Source organism: Ranitomeya variabilis, chromosome 8 (assembly GCF_051348905.1).
Source record: "Ranitomeya variabilis isolate aRanVar5 chromosome 8, aRanVar5.hap1, whole genome shotgun sequence".
NCBI lineage: Eukaryota > Metazoa > Chordata > Amphibia > Anura > Dendrobatidae > Ranitomeya > Ranitomeya variabilis.
In genome coordinates, this window is record NC_135239.1 from 7162587 (window position 1) to 7187252 (window position 24666).

Genomic DNA, 24666 nt, shown 5'->3' on the forward strand with positions numbered 1-24666 from the left:
CTGTGGGGGCTCTTCTGTCTTTATTATGGGGCACTGTGGGGGCTCTTCTGTCTTTATTATGGGGCACTGTGGGGGCTCTTCTGTCTTTATTATGGGGCACTGTGGGGGCTCTTCTGTCTTTATTACGGGGCACTGTGGGGGCTCTTCTGTCTTTATTATGGGGGCACTGTGGGGGCTCTTCTGTCTTTATTATGGGGCACTGTGGGGGCTCTTCTGTCTTTATTATGGGGGCACTGTGGGGGCTCTTCTGTCTTTATTATGGGGCACTGTGGGGGCTCTTCTGTCTTTATTATGGGGCACTGTGGGGGCTCTTCTGTCTTTATTATGGGGGCACTGTGGGGGCTCTACTGTCTTTATTATGGGGGCACTGTGGGGGCTCTTCTGTCTTTATTATGGGGGCACTGTGGGGGCTCTTCTGTCTTTATTATGGGGGCACTGTGGGGGCTCTACTGTCTTTATTATGGGGGCACTGTGGGGGCTCTTCTGTCTTTATTATGGGGGCACTGTGGGGGCTCTTCTGTCTTTATTATGGGGGCACTGTGGGGGCTCTTCTGTCTTTATTATGGGGGCACTGTGGGGGCTCTTCTGTCTTTATTATGGGGGCACTGTGGAGGCTCTTCTGTCTTTATTATGGGGGCACTGTGGGGGCTCTTCTGTCTTTATTATGGGGGCACTGTGGGGGCTCTACTGTCTTTATTATGGGGGCACTGTGGGGGCTCTACTGTCTTTATTATGGGGGCACTGTGGAGGCTCTTCTGTCTTTATTATGGGGGCACTGTGGGGGCTCTTCTGTCTTTATTATGGGGGCACTGTGGGGGCTCTACTGTCTTTATTATGGGGGCACTGTGGGGGCTCTTCTGTCTTTATTATGGGGGCACTGTGGGGGCTCTTCTGTCTTTATTATGGGGGCACTGTGGGGGCTCTTCTGTCTTTATTATGGGGGCACTGTGGGGGCTCTTCTGTCTTTATTATGGGGGCACTGTGGGGGCTCTTCTGTCTTTATTATCGGGGCACTGTGGGGGCTCTTCTGTCTTTATTATGGGGCACTGTGGGGGCTCTTCTGTCTTTATTATGGGGGGCACTGTGGGGGCTCTTCTGTCTTTATTATGGGGGCACTGTGGGGGCTCTTCTGTCTTTATTATGGGGCACTGTGGGGGCTCTTCGGTCTTTATTATGGGGGCACTGTGGGGGCTCTTCTGTCTTTATTATGGGGCACTGTGGAGGCTCTTCTGTCTTTATTATGGGGCACTGTGGGGGCTCTTCGGTCTTTATTATGGGGGCACTGTGGGGGCTCTTCTGTCTTTATTATGGGGCACTGTGGAGGCTCTTCTGTCTTTATTATGGGGGCACTGTGGGGGCTCTTCTGTCTTTATTATGGGGCACTGTGGGGGCTCTTCTGTCTTTATTATGGGGGGCACTGTGGGGGCTCTTCTGTCTTTATTATGGGGCACTGTGGAGGCTCTTCTGTCTTTATTATGGGGGCACTGTTGGGGCTCTTCGGTCTTTATTATGGGGGCACTGTGGGGGCTCTTCTGTCTTTATTATGGGGCACTGTGGGGGCTCTTCTGTCTTTATTATGGGGCACTGTGGGGGCTCTTCTGTCTTTATTATGGGGGCTCTTCTGCACAATAGCGGTTCCTCGGATGAGGCCGCTCCGCTTTGGCTCTGTCTGTCTGTGTCCTGTCCCGTACCGTTCCCCGTTCCCCGTGCCTGCTAGGATCGGATGTTTAACCTCTGCGCATGCGTTTCATCTCTTGTAGTTAGAGACGCCATGCGTCATGACGTATTAGGGGGCGTGTCTTGTTTAAAAAGTGGCGGCGGGTTTTCCGGGAGGTTACGGTGCTGCAGAGCGGCCATAGCTGTTACCGGACGAGGCAGGGACAGGCAGCGGACACGGTGTCACACGGAGCGCTCCTTGGTTCTTCCCCTCTCTTCTTGCTTGTAGTTGGCTGTCGGGGAGTCGTCATGGAGCTGTTGTCGAGAAGACTGGTGAACGGCCTGGTTATCAAGATTATGCGGAGCAATGGTGAGTTCTGACCGGCACCGTCTGCTCTCGGAACGGGGTGGGCGAAATTCAAACCGTGTCCCGCCCCTGTCCCAGGCGTCCATTGGCTCCCGGTGACGGACTGCAGCGCCTCGGCCACGTGACTGGCTGATACCCGTCACTCTAACGTGTTGTCACTATGGCTACCGCCAGGTGGCGCCGTGTGCGGGAGCGGCCATAATAGGGGATACATTGTATCCAGAGACCCCCCGATAATGTGACCCCTGAGACCGGAACCTGCCCTAATAAGTGACATTGTATCCAGAGACCCCCGATAATGTGACCGCCCCCGATACCTGCACCTGCCCTAATAAGTAACATTGTATCCAGAGACCCCCGATAATGTGACCGCCCCCGATACCTGCACCTGCCCTAATAAGTAACATTGTGACCAGAGACCCCTGATAATGTGACCACCCCTCCGATACCTGCCCTAATATGTGACATTGTATCCAGAGACCCCCGATAATGTGACCCCCTGGGACCGGCACCTGCCCTAATAAGTAACATTGTATCCAGAGACCCCCCGATAATGTGACCCCTGGGACCGGCACCTGCCCTAATAAGTAACATTGTATCCAGAGACCCCCCGATAATGTGACCCCTGAGACCGGCACCTGCCCTAATAAGTAACATTGTATCCAGAGACCCCCGATAATGTGACCCCTGGGACCGGCACCTGCCCTAATAAGTAACATTGTATCCAGAGACCCCCCGATAATGTGACCCCTGAGACCGGCACCTGCCCTAATAAGTAACATTGTATCCAGAGACCCCCGATAATGTGACCCCTGAGACCGGCACCTGCCCTAATAAGGAACATTGTATCCAGAGACCCCCGATAATGTGACCCCTGAGACCGGCACCTGCCCTAATAAGTAACATTGTATCCAGAGACCCCCGATAATGTGACCGCCCCCGATACCTGCACCTGCCCTAATAAGTAACATTGTGACCAGAGACCCCCGATAATGTGACCACCCCTCCGATACCTGCCCTAATATGTGACATTGTATCCAGAGACCCCCGATAATGTGACCCCTGGGACCGGCACCTGCCCTAATTAAGTAACATTGTATCCAGAGACCCCCGATAATGTGACCACCCCTCCAATACCTGCCCTAATAAGTGACATTGTATCCAGAGACCCCCGATAATGTGACCACCCCTCCGATACCTGCCCTAATAAGTGACATTGTGACCAGAGACCCCCAATAATGTGACCCCTGGGACCGGCACCTGCCCTAATAAGTGACATTGTATCCAGAGACCCCCGATAATGTGACCCCTGGGACCGGCACCTGCCCTAATAAGTAACATTGTATCCAGAGACCCCCGATAATGTGACCGCCCCCGATACCTGCACCTGCCCTAATACGTAACATTGTGACCAGAGACCCCCGATAATGTGACCACCCCTCCGATACCTGCCCTAATATGTGACATTGTATCCAGAGACCCCTGATAATGTGACCCCTGGGACCGGCACCTGCCCTAATAAGTAACATTGTATCCAGAGACCCCCGATAATGTGGCAACCCCTCCGATACCTGCCCTAATAAGTGACATTGTGACCAGAGACCCCCAATAACGTGACCCCTGGGACCGGCACCTGCCCCAATAAGTGACATTGTATCCAGAGACCCCCAATAATGTGACCCCTGGGACCGGCACCTGCCCTAATAAGTAACATTGTATCCAGAGACCCCCGATAATGTGACCACCCCTCCAATACCTGCCCTAATAAGTGACATTGTATCCAGAGACCCCCGATAATGTGACCACCCCTCCGATACCTGCCCTAATAAGTGACATTGTGACCAGAGACCCCCAATAATGTGACCCCTGGGACCGGCACCTGCCCTAATAAGTGACATTGTATCCAGAGACCCCCGATAATGTGACCGCCCCCGATACCTGCACCTGCCCTAATAAGTAACATTGTATCCAGAGACCCCCGATAATGTGACCGCCCCCGATACCTGCACCTGCCCTAATAAGTAACATTGTATCCAGAGACCCCCGATAATGTGACCGCCCCCGATACCTGCACCTGCCCTAATAAGTAACATTGTATCCAGAGACCCCCGATAATGTGACCGCCCCCGATACCTGCACCTGCCCTAATAAGTAACATTGTGACCAGAGACCCCTGATAATGTGACCACCCCTCCGATACCTGCCCTAATATGTGACATTGTATCCAGAGACCCCCGATAATGTGACCCCCTGGGACCGGCACCTGCCCTAATAAGTAACATTGTATCCAGAGACCCCCCGATAATGTGACCCCTGAGACCGGCACCTGCCCTAATAAGTAACATTGTATCCAGAGACCCCCGATAATGTGACCCCTGAGACCGGCACCTGCCCTAATAAGGAACATTGTATCCAGAGACCCCCGATAATGTGACCCCTGAGACCGGCACCTGCCCTAATAAGTGACATTGTATCCAGAGACCCCCGATAATGTGACCGCCCCCGATACCTGCACCTGCCCTAATAAGTAACATTGTGACCAGAGACCCCTGATAATGTGACCACCCCTCCGATACCTGCCCTAATATGTGACATTGTATCCAGAGACCCCCGATAATGTGACCCCTGGGACCGGCACCTGCCCTAATAAGTAACATTGTATCCAGAGACCCCCCGATAATGTGACCCCTGAGACCGGCACCTGCCCTAATAAGTAACATTGTATCCAGAGACCCCCGATAATGTGACCACCCCTCCAATACCTGCCCTAATAAGTGACATTGTATCCAGAGACCCCCGATAATGTGACCACCCCTCCGATACCTGCCCTAATAAGTGACATTGTGACCAGAGACCCCCAATAATGTGACCCCTGGGACCGGCACCTGCCCTAATAAGTAACATTGTATCCAGAGACCCCCCGATAATGTGACCACCCCTCCAATACCTGCCCTAATAAGTGACATTGTATCCAGAGACCCCCGATAATGTGACCACCCCTCCGATACCTGCCCTAATAAGTGACATTGTGACCAGAGACCCCCAATAATGTGACCCCTGGGACCGGCACCTGCCCTAATAAGTGACATTGTATCCAGAGACCCCCGATAATGTGACCCCTGGGACCGGCACCTGCCCTAATAAGTAACATTGTATCCAGAGACCCCCGATAATGTGACCGCCCCCGATACCTGCACCTGCCCTAATACGTAACATTGTGACCAGAGACCCCCGATAATGTGACCACCCCTCCGATACCTGCCCTAATATGTGACATTGTATCCAGAGACCCCTGATAATGTGACCCCTGGGACCGGCACCTGCCCTAATAAGTAACATTGTATCCAGAGACCCCCGATAATGTGGCCACCCCTCCGATACCTGCCCTAATAAGTGACATTGTGACCAGAGACCCCCAATAACGTGACCCCTGGGACCGGCACCTGCCCTAATAAGTGACATTGTATCCAGAGACCCCCAATAATGTGACCCCTGGGACCGGCACCTGCCCTAATAAGTAACATTGTATCCAGAGACCCCCGATAATGTGACCACCCCTCCAATACCTGCCCTAATAAGTGACATTGTATCCAGAGACCCCCGATAATGTGACCACCCCTCCGATACCTGCCCTAATAAGTGACATTGTGACCAGAGACCCCCAATAATGTGACCCCTGGGACCGGCACCTGCCCTAATAAGTGACATTGTATCCAGAGACCCCCGATAATGTGACCCCTGGGACCGGCACCTGCCCTAATAAGTAACATTGTATCCAGAGACCCCCGATAATGTGACCGCCCCCGATACCTGCACCTGCCCTAATACGTAACATTGTGACCAGAGACCCCCGATAATGTGACCACCCCTCCGATACCTGCCCTAATATGTGACATTGTATCCAGAGACCCCTGATAATGTGACCCCTGGGACCGGCACCTGCCCTAATAAGTAACATTGTATCCAGAGACCCCCGATAATGTGGCCACCCCTCCGATACCTGCCCTAATAAGTGACATTGTGACCAGAGACCCCCAATAACGTGACCCCTGGGACCGGCACCTGCCCTAATAAGTGACATTGTATCCAGAGACCCCCAATAATGTGACCCCTGGGACCGGCACCTGCCCTAATAAGTGACATTGTATCCAGAGACCCCAATAATGTGACCACCCCCCCGATACCTGCCCTAATAAGTGACACATTGTAGCCAGAGACCCCTAATGTGACAACCCCTGATACCAGCACTTGCCATAAGTGACACATTGTAACCAGAGAAAAATAGTGGATTCTCCAGCAAAACGTCCTCCCAGTAAGTAAAACTTCAAGATTATTTTACAAAAACATTAAAAGCAGGAATGGTAGCAGATAGCAGACCAGACAACAGATGAAGCCACCGACTAGTTTCCACCTCAATCATGGTCCTCAATAATTCTTAGTGACCAAATAATAGCACATACAAGGGACCAATACAGCCTCACCATGGCCAGACCACATGTTACCACCACATAGTGACCGAATACTACAATACCGGTCATTAATTAAAAAAAAAAAAATACAATACTAAGTGCGATTATACACAAGAGAGCTGTATAGAGTCCGTGTACAGGTAATACAGGGTTCACCAGTGACATTATACACAGGAGCTCTGTATATAGTGTACAGGTAATACAGGGATCACCAGTGACATTATACACAGGAGCTCTGTATATAGTGTACAGGTAATACAGGGATCACCAGTGACATTATACACAGGAGCTCTGTATATAGTGTCAGTGTACAGATAATATAGTGATCACCAGTGACATTATCCACATGAGCTCTTTATATAGTATACAAGTAATAGTGATCACCAGTAACATTATACAGATTAGCTCTGTATATAGTGTACAGGTAATAGTGATCACCAGTGACATTATACACAGGAGCTCTGTATATAGTGTACAGGTAATACAGGGATCACCAGTGACATTATACACAGGAGCTCTGTATATAGTGTACAGGTAATACAGGGATCACCAGTGACATTATACACAGGAGCTCTGTATATAGTGTACAGGTAATACAGGGATCACCAGTGACATACACAGGAGCTCTGTATATAGTGTACAGGTAATACAGGGATCACCAGTGACATTATACACAGGAGCTCTGTATATAGTGTACAGGTAATACAGGGATCACCAGTGACATTATACACAGGAGCTCTGTATATAGTGTACAGGTTATACAGGGATCACCAGTGACATTATACACTCTTTACATAATGTCTTCTTATGTGAAGAGGCCAGCTTTTTTGTACAGACTGTATATCTCCTTGAAAACACCTACAAAAAAGTCCTAGGAGCCACCCAGGAATATATATATATATATATATATATATATATATATATATATATATATATATATATATATATATATATATATATATATATATATATATATATATATATATATATAGAAACTATGGAGACCGAACATACTAATAAGTAATGAAACGTTGGATTTATAATAACAACTAAGATAGTAGTATATTAAAGTGACAGTGCACATAAATCCAAACTGAGCAGGGGGGAGTTAAAAATGCAAAATTTTATTATAGAGAAACATCACAACATAAATCAATACAGAGACAACGGCTAAGAGTGGCAGAAAAACACCAGCTAGATGGTAAGCGCCTCAGATGGTAGGGTAGGCGCATAAAGAAACACATATAAACCCCCCGCTACACGAGCCACAGCATACACCACTGCCAGTATAGGGGCTACATACGATAACAGTAAATTACTGATCAGTAGTAATGCATAACTCCACAGACAAATAAAGGCACTATGTGCCTGAATCTTAAATAGATATAATAATAATAATAATAATCTTTATTTATATAGCGCCAACATATTCCGCAGCGCTTTACAGTTTAACAGTTTCAAACACAACAGTCATAGGTAACAATGTTAACAATACAGTAATAAAGCAAAAATAAGACGACCCTGCTCGTGAGAGCTTACAATCTACAAATAATAATAAATAATAAGAGGCGATAGCACGCTAGCACAGTACTGGGCAGAATGCCGGATAAAGCTAGTTCATATTACCTTCAGAAGTCATGGCAGCAGCAGAGTGTGGGCGTGCAGCGGGGTATGGAGAGCCTCGACGCGCGTTTCACCGCCTTGGCTTCGTGATGTTTCTCTATAATAAAATTTTGCATTTTTAACTCCCCCCTGCTCAGTTTGGATTTATGTGCACTGTCACTTTAATATACTACTATCTTAGTTGTTGTTATAAATCCAACGTTTCATTACTTGTTAGTATGTTCGGTCTGCATATCTCCTTGAAGTCTTGGACTCCCTTCCTGGTGCAGGTTCCTTGTCCCCCTACAAGTAAAGGGGAGAAGGAATAATAAGGCTCTAAAACCTGCACACAGGGAATGGATGCCCAGTGCCAGAGTACTTACTGGGATCAGGTCAGTGCTGGGATCTGCAGATGCAGAGCGAGAGGAACCTGACATCTCCATGCTACCACCATATAGGGTTGGTCCTACCTTAGATGTCTTCCTTGTCCAGGGCTCTTATATAGGCGACCAGACCTCAGCACCTGTCCTCTCATTAGAGGACCTCCTCCCCCTCGATGTCCAGGTGTGGGGGGCAGCCGACACCTATCTACGCTTTAATCTCTGATACGTTGTAGCGTGGAACGCAAGAATCCCTGCATCTGGTTCAGTGAAGCCGGCGTGTGATGTCGCTTCCTGCCGCCGGCCTCAGACCTGGAAGTTCTCATGCACGCGCCCAGTGCGACACACTGTCTGGATACTGCAATGCCTGAAAAGAAAGGAGGCTGGAGAGCTCTGAGAGGCCTCCAGCCGAAGAATCCCCCCAGACCTTGCCCAAAGTACAATTGTTTATTTTACTCACTTTTATGTCGCCATTAATTCCACAGCTTCAGTCATCAGCACTGTCCCCATCGAGGCTCACAATCTACATTCCCTATCAGTATGCCCAGGGCTAGCCTCGAAGCCGCCGTCCAGGCATGGCTACTTGGAATGGGTCTTCCTGAGCAGCAGACGTCCCCGGAGACCCTCGTGGTCGTCAGTCTGGGGGCCCTCCGCATGTTGGCTCTGACTGTGCAGTGTGGTTGAGGATTTCCTGCAATCTTTGGTTCGGTTTCTTGCCCCCGCTTTGGTCACATGTTGTCTCTTCTGTATTTCAGGGGCCGTTCACAGCGCAAACATCACATCTGTTGACCCGGACCGGCTGTCAGTGCACGTGGAATGGAAAGAAGGCAGCGCGAGCAAAGGGAAGGAGGTGCGTGTGCTGCTTAATGGCGGCCGGCGTAGTCACGGGTGACGAGTGCAGCAGGTTATACTGAGCTCTCACAGTTTCCCCGTATCCCCAGGGAGAAGTCTCACTGCTGTAGTGTCTCATTGTGGTCATCAGCAGCTCCAGTCTTCACCAGTGCGAATGGCGATAAACTGTTTCTTTCCACGACCTCTGTGACCCCCAATCCTGAGACTAATGATGGGGGAAGGTTTACTGGACCCCATTTCACACCCCCCCCCCCCCCCCCCCCCCCCCCCCGGGGCAGGATAAAAACAGTGAAGGGGACATCGCCTTCATTCTCGTATTCTTGTCTGTTCCCTCAGACCCCGAGGTTGCAGACCGTCGCAAACCACGTACTCTCAGTCAGATAGTCAGATGTGACTGACATTGTTCCTTTTATCTTTAACCCAGAAAGGAACAAAGCAAAGTGCGCAGGGTTCTAAAAAGCAGCGCCCCCGCAGTGTCAAAGTGCCCAGTGCCCCAGTGTCAGCGCTGCTCCGGAGGCCTCCTTTATTGTGTAGTGTAAATGGACATGCAGCAGTCAGATTGAGCTGGCACCGCAGTATAACTTCACTCCTGAGCCTGTGCCATACCCCCCCCCCCCCCCCCGTGATGAAAATGGTCGACTGTCATTGAAGGGCACTCGCCTGTGTATCAGGAGCCCTGACGTCGGCCACCTGTGCAGGAAGCCTTTCAGGGGCAGAGTCTGTGCCCCGTGTGATGTCGGGGCGTCTGAGCGATGCTTCCTGAAATAACTGGAGGTAACAGGACACCTGCTGCGCCTCGCTGCTCTCGGGGTCTGCACGGATTACTGCTGTACTAAGATTAGCCGCCCGGATCGGAGTCCTGCAGGTGCAGAGCTGCAGACCCTGCTCTAGGGATGACTTGCCCCAACCTGTGACCCCAGATTTATCTTCTATTTTGGAGGAACCGCCCCTGCTTTTTTTTTTTTTTTTTTTTTTTGCTCTTTTTTTTTATTCTCTTTCCTTCCTCTCTCTTCCCCTTAACTCCTTGGATGGTTAAAATCTTCCTGTTCTTGCAGATCTCCTTTGTGGATGTGGGGAAAGTGAACCCGGAGTTACTGGAAGCGATGTACGAGCTGCCCAGTGTGAAGGAGAACATGGCCCCGCAGAGGAACGAGGCCTCCCAGGTAGAGACGCTGGTTTTCAGGGAAGGTTGGTAACGTGCACGCTGTGGGGGCCACAGGGGCCAGAACTGCTGTAATCTCGTATTCTGTATGCAGCATCTCCTGCGAGCTGAGCGTGGTCGGGGGGCCGCAGGAGTATCCCCGCTCCTTTACCCTGCAGGTTCCTCCGGGTGTTGGATATAATGGAGACTCCTCATATTGGAGTATGAAATATGGGGTGATGGCAACAAGCACAGTCAGCCATTGTGAGGGTCTGTGGCTGCGCTGTAGTGGAGGCGTCGTGCTTATTCCTACATGGAGCAGAACCTAATGGAGCAGACATATTAATACAGGGCACCATGTATGGGGGCAGCGCACCGGTGTTCGCTCTTAGGGGGAAGGGGGCGTATGGCGCTCCGGTGTTCGCCCTTGTAGTGGGGAGGGCGGTGCGCCCATGGTCCCCTTTGCAGTGGGGGGGGGGGGCGGTGCGCTGATGTTCCTCCTTGCAGTGGGGGGGGGGGGGGGGCGGTGCACCGGTTTTCCCCTTTGTTTTTTTTTTAAATCCGATACTTGTTTGTTTAACCAAATTCAAGGTACAAAGGTGTTCCCCCTTTTAGTGGGAGGAGGGGGCGGTGCGCCGGTGTTCCCCCTTGCAGTGGGAGGAGGGGGGCGGTGCGCCGGTGTTCCCCCTTGCAGTGGGAGGAGGGGGGCGGTGCGCCGGTGTTCCCCCTTGCAGTGGGAGGAGGGGGGCGGTGTGCCGGTGTTCCCCCTTGCAGTGGGAGGAGGGGGGCGTTGCGCCGGTGTTCCTAAGTGTCACTTTCTTTTCTACAGAATTCAAAAAGAAGAACCATTTCCCGGATTCCTGCGCCCAAGGAAGGTGAGCTCTGTGCCCGCTGTCAGTCAGATACAGCTGGTGCTTTGATCATGGAGGGTTCCCCTTTATCCTATGATATTTGGGGGGGCATGGTCAGTCTGGACTGCAGGCTGCTTATTGTGGACGGCTGACATCACTGGTACACTGTAACAGACCCTCAGAAGTCTAAGGCTATGTGCACACGTAGGAAATGTGGTGCAGAATTTTCTGCACTATATCTGCATCTCCTGGCAGAAAACGCCGGTGCAGTTTTTACCAGTGAAGATTTTTATCATGGAGGGGCGCAGAAACGCTGCAGAACTGCACAAAAGAAGCGACATGCACTTCTTTGAAATCTGCAGCGTTTCTGCGCAGATTTTTCTGCACCATGTGCACAGCTTTTTTTTTTTTCACATTGATTTACATTGTGCTGTAAATCACAGTGCAGTACTGCAGCGTTTCTGCACTAAATCTGCATCATGTGCACATAGCCTTAGTGTTAAGGGTGCACAAGATTGTTTTAACAGCTGCAGAATTTCGATCTGCTAACTGCAAACAGATCTTGAATTTGACGAGTTGCGGAGCGCAGTATTGATTATGTCCTCCCTGCATCGGGCTGAGATTTGCCGCCATTTTCACTGTGGATCCTGATCTAGTGCACGGATCCCGCTGGGCCCGTTGGGTCACCTGTAACTATGGTGTCCTACCAGACCGAGCCAGCAACAAATTCAGAAATGGCTCCTGACCGCTCTATGCCTGGTGTTCACTGGAGCTGCAGTACCAGATATGGCCATGGGCGAGGGGGTGCCATTTCTGGGAAGATTCCAGGTAAGCCCCAGCCAGCCCTTGTAGCTTTACATGGAGATCAGGAAACAGCCAAAGAAATGGGAAAAGCCCCTTTATAGAAGACCCTGAGACTCTCCTGCTGTCGGGTGTTGGGAAGTCTGTGTCTGACACTGCTCCTGTTCGGTCTGATGTCTCTGCACCCGGGGGAGGCAGCCCCTCTCTCGTCCTCGCACCAGGTGGTGTTGTGGGGGCTGCAGCCCTTCCGGTTCTCTCCGTCCCTCGTCTCGTGTGTCCAGGTTATAAATAGGTCTTTCTTGACTGCTTCCCCATAAAGGCGCTGGCTGTGCTGGCCCCGGCGGCCCCGCTGTGTGTCATCACAGGTTATGTCCTGGATCTATAGATTGTGGCAGAATGTGGTGACATATTGGGGTGCTGCGCTGCCACCAGAATCCTAACTGAGGAAATGCATTCGTTGTCTCTTCCTGATCAGGTGTTTGTACAGGTTTCAGAAAGCTGGGTGACCGGCAATATGGCCGCCATGGATGCTCCCTCAAGGGTCTTTGCCCCGATTTTAAACTCAAATCTGTCGAGACTGCTAAAAAGCTGGGTGCTGGGAACCAATATGGCTGCCAGTCAGTGGTCTGGGTGGGTGTGCAGCTAGTCTTCCATTATGGGGGCTTAGACCGTCCTTTCCTACAAAACTGGGTGACAAGTACTATGGCTGCCATCCAGCACCTTTTAGAGGGGTCGTCACCCAGCTTTCCCACATTACTAGATGGGCTGGCACACTGGGTGATGGCAATGGTTCATCAACAGGGAAAGCTGGGTGAGGGGCAGTAATGGTGGCCCAGTGATCTAATTATGAGACAGGTGCGGGGAGCTCCGAGGCGGCGAGCACTGATTAGTGACCCAGCTTTCCCAAGCACAGACATGAAGAGGCTTATACTTGGCAGAAGGTGGCACCTTATATAAATTCCCTTCCTGGGTTAGTGCCCCCACTGTTGTCCCATCCCCACCCCCTATATACAGTGACGAGTGGATATTTCATGCCTCTGATCTCCCCTCTTTATCCCTGAAGTGTCTGCACAGAACTCTGTGGCGAGTGGAGAACCGACAGGTAACGGGGTCACTGCGGCCGCTCCTCACCCCGCCGCCGCTTCTCACCCCGCCGCTTATCCAGAACCGCCCTGTACTGGGTGTATAATGGCGACTCTCTGCTCTCGCACTGAGCAGCGGCTGCAATGTCTGAGGCTTCGGGGCCTCGCTACGTAGCATTGATCACATGTAAAACGGGACTTAACGAAGACCCCAGTGATCCTGAGCGGTGACCCGACCGCAGGGCCGGGGGACCCTGACAGCTAGGACGTTTATAGGGGGGTTCTGGATAATGCTCCGGCCGCTCCTTCCCCACCAATCGCCCATCAGTCTGTTGGGACTGAACATTTTTATTTTGCATTTTTTTTTTTTTTTTACTTCTGATTCATGTTTTATCTGTAGATTTAATATACCCAGAATCCTTTGCAAACCTTGTACTGACCCTGAGGTCAGAGCATCCCAGCATGCACAGTGCCTGGATTGAGACCCCCGTACTCCTGTACTGCACTGTCCCCCATAAGGTGCCTTCAGGGCAGGATACCTGGGATGGGGCGCAGCACAATCTCTGGAGGGGGAGAGAAGCCTGAGATGTGCACCATCCAGCTGCACCGCAACCCTTTCATGGGGTCACTCTCATCACATCCAGAGCTGCTTTTAGACTTCTATTTTTTGTCACCTCCTGTTTGACCCCAGAGAGTGATACTTGCAGCTCCTCTCTGGGACACAGCTGATGTAGAAAACTATCTAACAGCAGCTCTGGATGTGACTGGAGGATAAGGCACCAGTAGGGTCGAGCATAGCTCTGGATGTGACTGGAGGATATGATATAAAACACGGGCAGGGTTGTGAGCGCAGCTCTGGAGGGTATGGCACTGGGCAGGGTGGGGAGCGCAGCTCTGGAGGGTATGGCAGCGGCAGGGTTGGGAGCGCAGCTCTGGAGGGTATGGCATCGGGCAGGGCTGTGAGCGGAAGCAACATCACTCTGGTTCAGTACAAGGACTTGTTGGATTCGCGTTGGTCCCCGCTCCTGTAATCACAGAATCACTTATGGCGTCCGTCTCCTCGCTGTTTGGGGCTTACACTTTTCTACACCTCTTAACCCCGGTCTACTCCTATGTGCTGCCATGTCTCTAATCCGGTGTCCCATCCCCCACCACGGTTCTCGCGTTTCTTGCTGGTGTCGGAGCATTTGTCAATACGTAATGTGTTAATTGTCCACGGTGGTGTTTCAGCTCTGCGAGGACGCTCCAGCAGGATGACCGCCATTCCGGAGACTCTCCTGGCGAACCAGGAGATGGAGGTGGAGGCGACGCCGCAGCCCGCCAAGCAGCCCAACCTCAATGCTGGTGAGTCGCGTTCGGTCTCCTGCGCCATTGCGGTAAAGCTGTCAGGTATTTTCATTAATCGTGCTGTGTGCGCTCAGCGTGACGTCTGGATCCTCGCCCCCAGGTGTAAGAACACGATCCACCAAGCTGAGCAGCATCGGCGAGCAACGGCTTCTACCGCGAGTGACTGAGGCCGAGTCCACCTGCTCTAATGCGAAGAACAATCAAGGTGACGATCGGGAGCCGTGAGACGGAGGCGCCTGCCGGGAAATCAACAAATTTATGTAATTTTTTTTCCAGGTAGAAGAAAATCCAATATAGTGAAAGAAATGGAAAAAATGAAAAGTAAACGAGAGGAGCAGCGAGCGCAGAACACCGAGCTGCGGAGCAGGCGCGCACAGGTATGGTGGCTGCAGGACGGCGGGGGACGACTATTAACATTAGATTATCTCCCCTCCCCCACACCTGACACTTCCAGCGACGCTGATCTTGGCGTAGTTTCATATAAGACAGAAAAATTCTCTGTACCCACTGATGAGATGGTAGATCTGCGGTGTGTGAACAGTCACCAGTGTGAGGGGTGTATACATGACCGTACAGTGGGCGTCCACCATCATGACCGTACAGTGGGCGTCCACCATCATGACCGTACAGTGGGCGTCCACCATCATGACCGTACAGTGGGCGTCCACCATCATGACCGTACAGTGGGCGTCCACCATCATGACCGTACAGTGGGCGTCCACCATCATGACCGTACAGTGGGCGTCCACCATCATGACCGTACAGTGGGCGTCCACCATCATGACCGTACAGTGGGCGTCCACCATCATGACCGTACAGTGGGCGTCCACCATCATGACCGTACAGTGGGCGTCCACCATCATGACCGTACAGTGGGCGTCCACCATCATGACCGTACAGTGGGCGTCCACCATCATGACCGTACAGTGGGCGTCCACCATCATGACCGTACAGTGGGCGTCCACCATCATGACCGTACAGTGGGCGTCCACCATCATGACCGTACAGTGGGCGTCCACCAGGCCTGGACGTGCACTCATCTCGTGTCTCTGCTTTCTTGTGCACAGGATTATGACACCAGTGTCCCAAACTGGGAATTCGGGAAAATGATCAAAGAGTTCAGAGCAACTCTAGATTGTCAGAGACTCAGCATGGACGACCTGGTAAGAGCAAACGGCGGCGCTGCCCACGGGGTCTGGATGATTGGTGGGAAGAGTAAAGTCCTTTCCCCCGGAACACAACTGTACATCACATGCCTGCACTGCTGAGACCCCTCTATACCTGACTGATACCAGCCCCTCTTATAACGCTCCAGTCCTGATATAACCTGGGGGGCTGCAGACGTTCCTTGCTTCCATCCTCTGGCCTCTTCTGCGCTGTGTGAATACCGCCCGTCTCTCCGCATCTTGTGATCTGATCGTCTCTTTCAGGCAGATGAACATCGTATCTGTGTTTGCGTCAGGAAGCGGCCACTAAACAAACAAGGTCGGTGCCTTTTCCTCGCCGTGGACCTGGTGGTCTTGGTTAGATCTCTGCTGATGACCTTCCCTTTGTTTTTCCCCCAGAACTGGGTAGGAAGGAGATCGATATCATTACTGTCCCCAGTAAAAGTGTCGTCCTGGTGCACGAGCCAAAGCTGAAGGTGGATCTGACCAAGTACCTGGAGAACCAGGCCTTCCGCTTCGACTACACGTTCGACGAGAGCTCGTCTAATGACATGGTGTATAGGTAAGATGGCGCGGCGCGGCCGGCCTGCTACCTGTGACCTGGAAGTCACGCGTCTGTTGCCTCCAGGTTCACAGCTCGACCTCTGGTCCAGTCAATCTTTGAAGGAGGGAAAGCCACTTGCTTTGCTTATGGCCAAACTGGAAGCGGTAAAACGCATGTGAGTATGGAGTCCACCTTGTAAGTGCAGGCCTGCCATGTGCATCGCGGGTGGTGGATGGTGAGGGGCACGCACGAGGTCTGCATGGCAGGAGTATGGACCCGGAGGCGTCATCGGCAGTCCCACAGCTCCACACCATCAGATCTGTCCCAGGAAGAGAAGGGTCATCTTCATGTTGACTTGTTCCCTTCTCTGTAGACGATGGGAGGCGACTTCTTGGGGAAGAGTCAGAATGTCACCAGAGGCGTCTATGCGTTCGCATGTAAGTGCACAAACTTAATGATTCGAGTTCCTGAGTTTTGCACTCTGAAGGGTAGTGCATGCTGGGTATTGTAGTCCTGTCAGTTGTGAACGGAGCATCTTTCTGTGCTTCTCTGCAGCGCGAGACGTCTTCCTCCTCCGCTCTCAGCCGCGGTACAGGGATCTGGATCTGGAGGTGTTTGTGACCTTCTTTGAGATCTACAATGGAAAGGTGGGTTGTTAGAGGGGTCTTGTCGTTTCCCTTCAGTCTGCTGTTCCTTTGGATCTTACTTCAGGTGACCGGACGTTTTTGTGTTTCAGGTGTTTGATCTTCTTAATAAAAAAGCGAAGCTCCGGGTCCTGGAGGATGCAAAGCAGGAGGTGCAGGTGGTGGGACTGGTGGAGAAGGAGGTCACCTGTGCAGAGGACGTCTTCAAAATGATAGAAATTGGCAGCGCCTGCAGGTGAGCGCCATGTGAGACGGATCCTGGATTGCCTTAACATTGCAGGGAATTGCATGATAAGCGATTTCCAATGTTGCACCACCTCACACAAGGTTCAGGCTGATGGCGGCCTGTGGGGTCCGTCCGCAGGTTGTAGACTTGTCCCAATATTACAGAACTGCTCCTGGTGCAATGCCTGAACATTAGATACTCCTGGTCAGTGATGGATCCTGACATTTCTTTTTTCACAGAACTTCCGGTCAGACCTTTGCGAACAGCAGCTCCTCGCGCTCCCACGCCTGCTTACAGATCATCCTGCGGAGAAGGGGACGGCTCCACGGCAAGTTCTCTCTGGTGGATCTGGCTGGGAACGAACGAGGAGCCGATACATCCAGCGCCGACCGCACCACCCGCATGGAAGGAGCAGAGATCAACCGCAGCTTACTGGCACTGAAGGTAATGAAACGATGGAGACTGTATATTTAGGGGGCCGTGTAATACTGTATGGTGGATTTAAAGGGCCGGTCACCCTCGTTTATCTGCTGCTCTGCGGTCTTGTGCTCGGGTCACTGTTTTCTGTGACTTCCCGCTGCAATTTCTTGCAGGAGTGTATCCGAGCTCTGGGACAGAATAAAGCGCACACCCCATTCCGAGAGAGTAAACTCACCCAGATCCTGCGCGATTCCTTTATTGGAGAGAACTCTCGGACCTGCATGGTAAGAGACGCCCGTCTGATACTGCGGCCATCACTGATCTGATGAGGCCTCATGTGGGCATTAAAGGGACTTTCTTCAGCTTGGGCTGCATTGCGCATGACTGCCTCAGCCCACGGTCTCACTATTTCCAGGAGCTCTGCTTGCTGTCAGTGAGGTTTTTCTCAGCTGCCATTACTCTTCTCATGTTAGTAAAGCAGTATACATGCACCTCTCCTCCTTTTTATTTGCAGATAGCGATGCTTTCTCCTGGGTTTAACTCTTGCGAGTACACACTGAACACACTGCGATACGCTGACAGGTAAGCGCTCTGCGTGTAGATCAGATGATGGCTTTCATATCCTTGTGTGAGCAGAGGGACTGCAGGATATTGCTTGTGCTTTATCCATAGGTTTTGCAGCTTTGTTCCTTGCACTGAGCTAATTTTGCATCTCAGATATATGCAGCAATCATTGGGAGCAGTATAGTCCTCCTGCAGGGAGCGCCCCCTACTGGCAGCTGATGTCTGCCCCTCTGTTGGACCCCCTCTCCCCACAGCATCAGTGCAGCAAGGTATTAATCACAAAGTACTTTCCTACCCAGAGTGAAGGAGCTGAGTCCACACAGCGCAGATGATGCCGACAATCCGCAGATGGAAACTGAGAACGGAGTCGACTCTCAATCCAGACTGGAGGAATCCGAGTGCTCGGACCACGTGAGTGACGCTGAGCGTCATAATGAGAATCCCCGGAAGTGTTCGGCCGACTTCAGATGTTGGTGACGTCTCAATTACAATATATGAGAATGATGCAGCAAGGAGTGTGAACCTGACACGTGTGGGTTTTTTGGAATTGGTACAATGTCTTGTACATTGTGACCCAGCTCTACGAGGGTTCTGCATCTGCTTGGTGTGGATGGATCATTGCACAAGCAGGCAGATCTCTTCTAGATACGTTTTTTGGTGATTTACGTTCTCTTTTTAGCTGTCGCTGAACGATGAGGAACTTTCATCCCACATGAACAGTTTCCAGGCAGCAATGAGCCGTATCGGGGAGCTGGAGGAGAAGACGGTGGAGGAGCTGAGGGACATGATGCAGGTACGTTCCCTGCTACTGGGATTCACTGACCCGTAAATTAAAGGGATGGCTGAGGGTACAACCTCTCGCACCTGATCCTAGAACTCATGGGCCCCAATGCTGCATCCCATTTCATAATGTATTCCGCTGCAGTCAGATGTAGATCCCTGCACAGCTGTGCTCCTTGGGTTCCCTTGGCTATGCACCTTCATTGCTCAGACCCCACGCTTTTCCCAGAGATCTGTAATCTGTGGAGAAGTCTCCCTGCAAGTTTTCAGCTTCCCTGTAGCGCCCCCACAGGGTAAACTAGGCAATACATTGAGGCTTTTCATATGTATACGCTGTAATGCAGGCTGGGTCCTCCGGAGTAAGGGCCGCTCTGTGTGCCCCCTCTACACTCGGCCCGACGTTATGTATAAAGCGGTCTCCCCTCGGCAGGACATGCAGCGTGGCACGGTGGTCTGTCCGGTCTCCATGCTAATGTTCAGCTGCTTCTCATTGCAGAAAGGACCAGAATGGTCTAAACTGTTGGAGATGACGGAGCAGCCGGATTATGACATGGAGGCGTTTGTGTCACAATTGGAATATCTCCTCCAAGAAGGCACCAAGGTGTTCATGGCACTCAGTGGTAAGTCTCACCGGGTCCGAGAGACGTCTGTACAGCCTCCAGCGTTGGTTCATGTATGGGGGGTGCTCTTATTAAGGCTCTTAAATATATTCCTAAAAGAAAATCTGCAGTCACTGTGGACGCTGTTTGTTTGCTCTATTCTCCAGTCCCCCAATTTCAGCCTGCAGTGTAAAGAATGGAGGTTTGTTTCTAGTGACCATGGCTACTCAATGTAGCTGAAAACGTCAACTTACAATGTTACAAATTGTCAGCTAAATGTACCAGGATGAGTGAATAAGAAACACAATGATTGTGTACGTGACCTTGGCCGTAGCCATTAGCGCCAGAATGAAAATCTCCCATTCTTTGCACTGCAGGCTGCATTTATAGAAGTGGAAGTCAGAGCAGCCGATCGAATACTGCAAGTGCGTAAATCGTCAGCTTAAAGGGAGGCGGTCACGTTACACCTGGTGTCTGATCCGCAGGAGCTGAGCACATCCACATTATGTAGGAAAACATGGGGTAAAATGTTCATTTCAGTGGTTGACAGTCTTGCCTGTGACACTGCATGTAGAGATGGCTGTCAGTCACGAATAGGACCGCCCACTGGACTCCTATGTGTGCAAAGAAGGATTTAAATGAAGAAAAGAAGTTACTAATAAGTACTAGCAAAAAACAGCAACTTTGCAGTCTACCCTTTCTTAAAAACTGGGAAAATTGTTTAATAGGAATTTTTAATTCTATGATTTACAGTTTGTTGCCTAGGTTACTGGCCACCTCTGCAGTCTATTCCCAGTGCCAAGGAGTGCAGCATTTACAAGCTATATAGAAAAGGGCGCTGCTCTGGCCGGATCTTTGATGCTGCAAAGTCAAAGCTGCCCCTCCTTATAGCATCAGTGCCCACTGCCTCGGAGACGAAAAATACCCCCTGTATAAGGGAACTAGAGAATGAACGCTAAACACTTTTCATTAGCCCCTTGTTGTCCTGAGTTTCATGACTCGCTATTCTCCATCCACATTTAAAGCTGCAGTCCAGATTTTGCAGTTTCTGGATAGACATCAGTGCATTGTGGAAGCTTTGAGGGTCATGACAATCCGTGAGCTGAGCGGTCAGTCCCACCACTTGCCAGAACTGTGACCGGAGTTGTCAATTTCCATGATAAAACTGCTGTGAATGTGACTATGTAGCTTCTAAAATGAGAATATGAAAGTACGGGAGCTGTAAAGCAAAAGTTTTAATAGATGGGATCTAAAACCTGAGCTTCTGTTGCTTGGCTGCAAGTGCCGACCTGTCTGGAGAAGGTCACGGCCGCCCCGTACACTGATAGCTTGCACTCATAGCAGCTGTTCACACTCCTGCACTTTGTCGTCTTCTACAGAGAATGTGACGTCGCTGCGTGTGGCAATGCAGATGGAGGAACAGGCGAGCAAGCAGATCTGCAAGAAGAGGAAATCCACAAAATAAAAGTGCTGCCATGCAGACCCCTGTAATGTCGTCCTGATAATTAATGGCACGTGTCCTACTTTAATGTTTCTAATGAGGAGTGCATAGACCCCGCTGACTGCAGATCCCCCTACAATGCTCTGACCGCTGGGTGGGATGACGCCGGGTAAGCTGCTTCCAGATGTGGAGCTTTTTTTTTTTTGTAGTGCTCCCTGTGTTCAGGATCTGCAGTCATATGGCCACTATCGGGCAGGTCAGGCCCCAGGGTTCCTTGGTTTATGGACTATAATGTACAGTTTTTAAGTTGTCTGACTAGTGACACCAGAATATTTTATTAATATTGAACAATAAAAATTTGAATATTATTGATGTCATGTCTTATGGAAAAAATGTGACCGTCCCTTTATCTGTCTGTCCACTGCCTCATAAGGAGATGGAGAAGGGATGGAGGATCTGAGTGTGGAGACCCCAGTTCCAGCTGGACAGTCCGCTAAGTCAGCGACTCGCTGCACCTCTCAACCATTACCAAACCACGACCTCCTTTCTTGCAGGGGCTGTGGACTGAAGCAGCTGAGTGCACCGGCTTCAATCGCTTCCATGGACATTGAATGTCTGACCACGATGCTCCATTTAAAGGGAACCTGTCACCCCCAAAATCTAAGGTGAGCTAAGCCCACCGGCATCAAGGGCTTATCTACAGCATTCTGTAATGCTGTAACCTGAAAGATGAGAAAGAGGTTAGATTATACTCACCCAGGGGCGGTCCGATCCAATGGGCGTCGCGGTCCGGCGCCTCCCATCTTCATAGGATGACGTCCTCTTCTGGTCTTCACGCTGCGGCTCCGGTGCAGGCGCACTGATCTGTCCTGTTGAGGGCACAGCAAAGTACTGCAGTGCGCAGGGTCCGGGAGAGGTCAGAGAGGCCCAGCACCTGCGCACTGCAGTACTTTGCTCTGCCCTCAACAGGACAGATCAGTACACCTGCGCCAGAGCCGCAGCGTGACGACAAGAAGAGGATGTCATCTGATGAAGATGGGAGGCACCGGACCGCGACGCCCATTGGATCGGACCGCCCCTGGGTGAGTATAATCTAACCTGTCTTTCTCCTCTTTCAGGATACATCGGGGGCTTATCTACAGCATTACAGAATACATTACGGAATGCTGGAGATAAGCCCCTGATGCCGGTGGCCTTAGCTCACCCTTGATTTTGGGGGTGACAGGTTCCCTTTAATGTCGCTCCATTCAATTTCCGGCTGACATAAGGAAATGGTCTGAAAAGCCACCACTCAGGTGCCCAGACTGTGGAAAATTGCCATAAAACAGAGTGGGTGCACAACCTTTTTTTTTGGGGGGGCAAAGACCAATATTGAGTTTCTGAACCAATCTGGGACCACCCTAAAAATTTAAAGGGATATTACATTCTGTGGCATATGAAGTGTAGACAATAAATGTCCGGTAGGTGCAAATTCTGCTTCCAGGACGCTGCCCTCCACCGTCTGCGCTCTAATGATTCGGTCCCAGGTTACTGATGAACAATTAGAAATGGCTTCAACATCAAAAAACATCAAATGCTCTTTGATTTTACTGGGTATAAGCCCCTGTTAGAAACGTATTCAATCTCTATTCTGCACACAGTACTGGGGGGTTCCACTTTATTTTGAACAGTTCCTAGTAGAACAATAAATGCTTTTATGAAGAGTATTTGCAGCATTTTTTTTATGTAAAATCAACTTTTAAATCCTCTGAATAGGCTCTAAAAAGGCCGAGCTGATGCCCACGGCTCTATAGCGGAGGATGGGTTTTGTTGTTCTTGGTGCCTAATAGCTCCCAGAGCCTAGAGAGGAGCTGGCCGGGGACAGAGACCTTGTGCAGATGTATGAGGCCCCCAGAGATGCACCGTGCACCATTATTTCCTGTCGGTCCCCGCGCCTCTGCTGCCGGGGCCCTTCTGTGTGGCTGCCCACGTATAGTTGGGGGCCGCAGGTCGTGCATTGTTCCTCAGTGCCCCGTTACACCGGATTAGTCCTGTGAAGGATGAGAAATAAGTTTAGTCTGATAATGATGTACAATCCCAATAAAGTCCCAGGATGTGTGGCCCTCATGTACTGGACATCAGGGGGCTGTGTGGCCCTCATGTACTGGACTTGGGGGAGGCTGTGTGGCCCTCATGTACTGGACATCGGGGGGCTGTGTGGCCCTCATGTACTGGACTAGGGGGCTGTGTGGCCCTCATGTACTGGACTTGGGGGAGGCTGTGTGGCCCTCATGTACTGGACATCAGGGGGCTATGTGGCCCTCATGTACTGGACTTGGGGGAGGCTGTGTGGCCCTCATGTACTGGACATCAGGGGGCGGCTGTGTGGCCCTCATGTACTGGACATCAGGGGGCGGCTGTGTGGCCCTCATGTACTGGACATCAGGGGGCGGCTGCGTGGCCCTCATGTACTGGACATCAGGGGGCGGCTGCTGGAAAAATCCATGTAAATACTTCTCTGCCTAAAGACAGGTCTCCTTGGCGTGACCCCTTTATTTGCTAGCCAGGAACGTTATATCTGCAGCTTTCAGAGCACAGCGGCCCATTCTTATAAGTTGTGATGATGGGGGAGGTGAGAGCTGTGGACTCTGCTGCGCCTCTACTGTATATTGGGGCTTACACACAAAGCATTAGTGGTCGGCCATGAACCCACAGGTGACTTGTGACTAACTGATCCCATCTGGTGAGAGCAGGAAGCTGTGAACTTGTGCCCCCCTGGCTTATGTCCATAGAAGAGCAGTGTGGCCCTTATACCCCAGTATTGCAGCGTTCATTCCTGTAACTGCTGAACATAGCACTCACCAGCCCCATAGGAAATGTCTGACTCCATCATCCAGGAGCGCCGCTGTGCTCTGAGCGGAGGATACGGGGGCCCCATGGCTGAGGCCCCCATTCTCCCCATTGGGCTGGCTGCTCCGGTTCTGACAATGTACAGCACACACGGGACCCTACTGCTATCCTCCCACCTTCATCGGGTCTGCTCTCTGAGCCTCACAGCTGAGTGGTTGTTACAATGTATCTGCGCAGTAAGGGTAAGTTCACATTGGGTGTTGCTGCTTTTTTTTTTTCTGCAGCAAAACCTGATCCTCTTGGCCGGAAACAAGCAAAGATGCAGGTGTAGGTGTGTTTTTGGCGTTTTTTTCTTTTTTCCTCTTTGTAAATGCGACTGTCCTTGACTGTTCAGCAGCAAATAATGATACTTGCGTTTTTGCACGAGCCATCCAAGTCCATGGGTGAAGAACGCTGAAAGAAGTGACCTGCTCTATGTCCAAAAAAACGCAGCAAAGCACAAAATCCTGATCACACGAACAACCAATGTGTGCAGGAGATTTCTGAAGTCTCATAGGCTCTGCTGGTACTGTAAAAAGCAGCTGAAAATTAGCATAAAAAACGCCCTGTGTGAACTTACCCTAAGACTTCAGTCTTCACCTGAAATCAAGGACAACCGAATTTGTTGCACAAAGAAAGAACTGCAGCGCTGTCTACTGAAACACTGCGCCGGACCCTCCCCTGTGAGCATTGGGGGCGAGTGGGCACAGAAGGCGAGCAGGTGTCTGGCTGCGATCTGCCCGATCGTGCACTGGAGACCACCTTCCCATGTACGGAGGGCGCTGCCGCCTGTCGGGAGGGTCGTGGCCGCAGGGCTCAGTCCTGGCCTCCTGGGTGGTATAATGTGAAGGAGCTGGAGTTGGGGG

General features: G+C 51.2%; 1 protein-coding gene across 4 annotated transcripts; it reads left to right on the forward strand.

The window, feature by feature from the left end:
• Window positions 1-1692: 1692 nt before the first annotated feature.
• KIF2C (kinesin family member 2C) lies at window positions 1693-21300 on the forward strand. Of its 4 annotated transcripts, none has more exons than XM_077278526.1 (22): window positions 1790-2026; window positions 9230-9324; window positions 10382-10489; window positions 11297-11342; window positions 13183-13221; window positions 14432-14545; window positions 14649-14753; window positions 14825-14925; window positions 15616-15711; window positions 15979-16033; window positions 16114-16276; window positions 16343-16433; window positions 16632-16695; window positions 16814-16905; window positions 16995-17137; window positions 17368-17572; window positions 17722-17832; window positions 18063-18130; window positions 18412-18523; window positions 18792-18905; window positions 19389-19512; window positions 20245-21300. In XM_077278526.1, exons 1-22 carry the CDS (start codon window positions 1966-1968, stop codon window positions 20448-20450), a joined length of 2313 nt encoding a protein of 770 aa, XP_077134641.1. In that variant the 5' UTR covers window positions 1790-1965; the 3' UTR covers window positions 20451-21300. The 4 variants fall into 4 exon arrangements, with proteins under 4 accessions (XP_077134644.1, XP_077134641.1, XP_077134643.1 ...); XM_077278528.1 differs by having other exon boundaries at window positions 20871-21300; XM_077278529.1 differs by lacking the exon at window positions 13183-13221 and having other exon boundaries at window positions 1693-2026; window positions 20871-21300.
• The last annotated feature ends 3366 nt before the right edge of the window (window positions 21301-24666 follow it).

Excerpts from the sequence above, each read along its gene's own strand:
- KIF2C (XM_077278526.1), top strand. The coding sequence starts at position 1,966 with ATGGAGCTGTTGTCGAGAAGACTGGTGAACGGCCTGGTTATCAAGATT. Across the intron at positions 16,434-16,631 it reads CTGGAAGCGGTAAAACGCAT|ACGATGGGAGGCGACTTCTT; the intron begins GTGAGTATGGAG and ends CCTTCTCTGTAG. Across the intron at positions 17,833-18,062 it reads AGAACTCTCGGACCTGCATG|ATAGCGATGCTTTCTCCTGG; the intron begins GTAAGAGACGCC and ends TTTTATTTGCAG.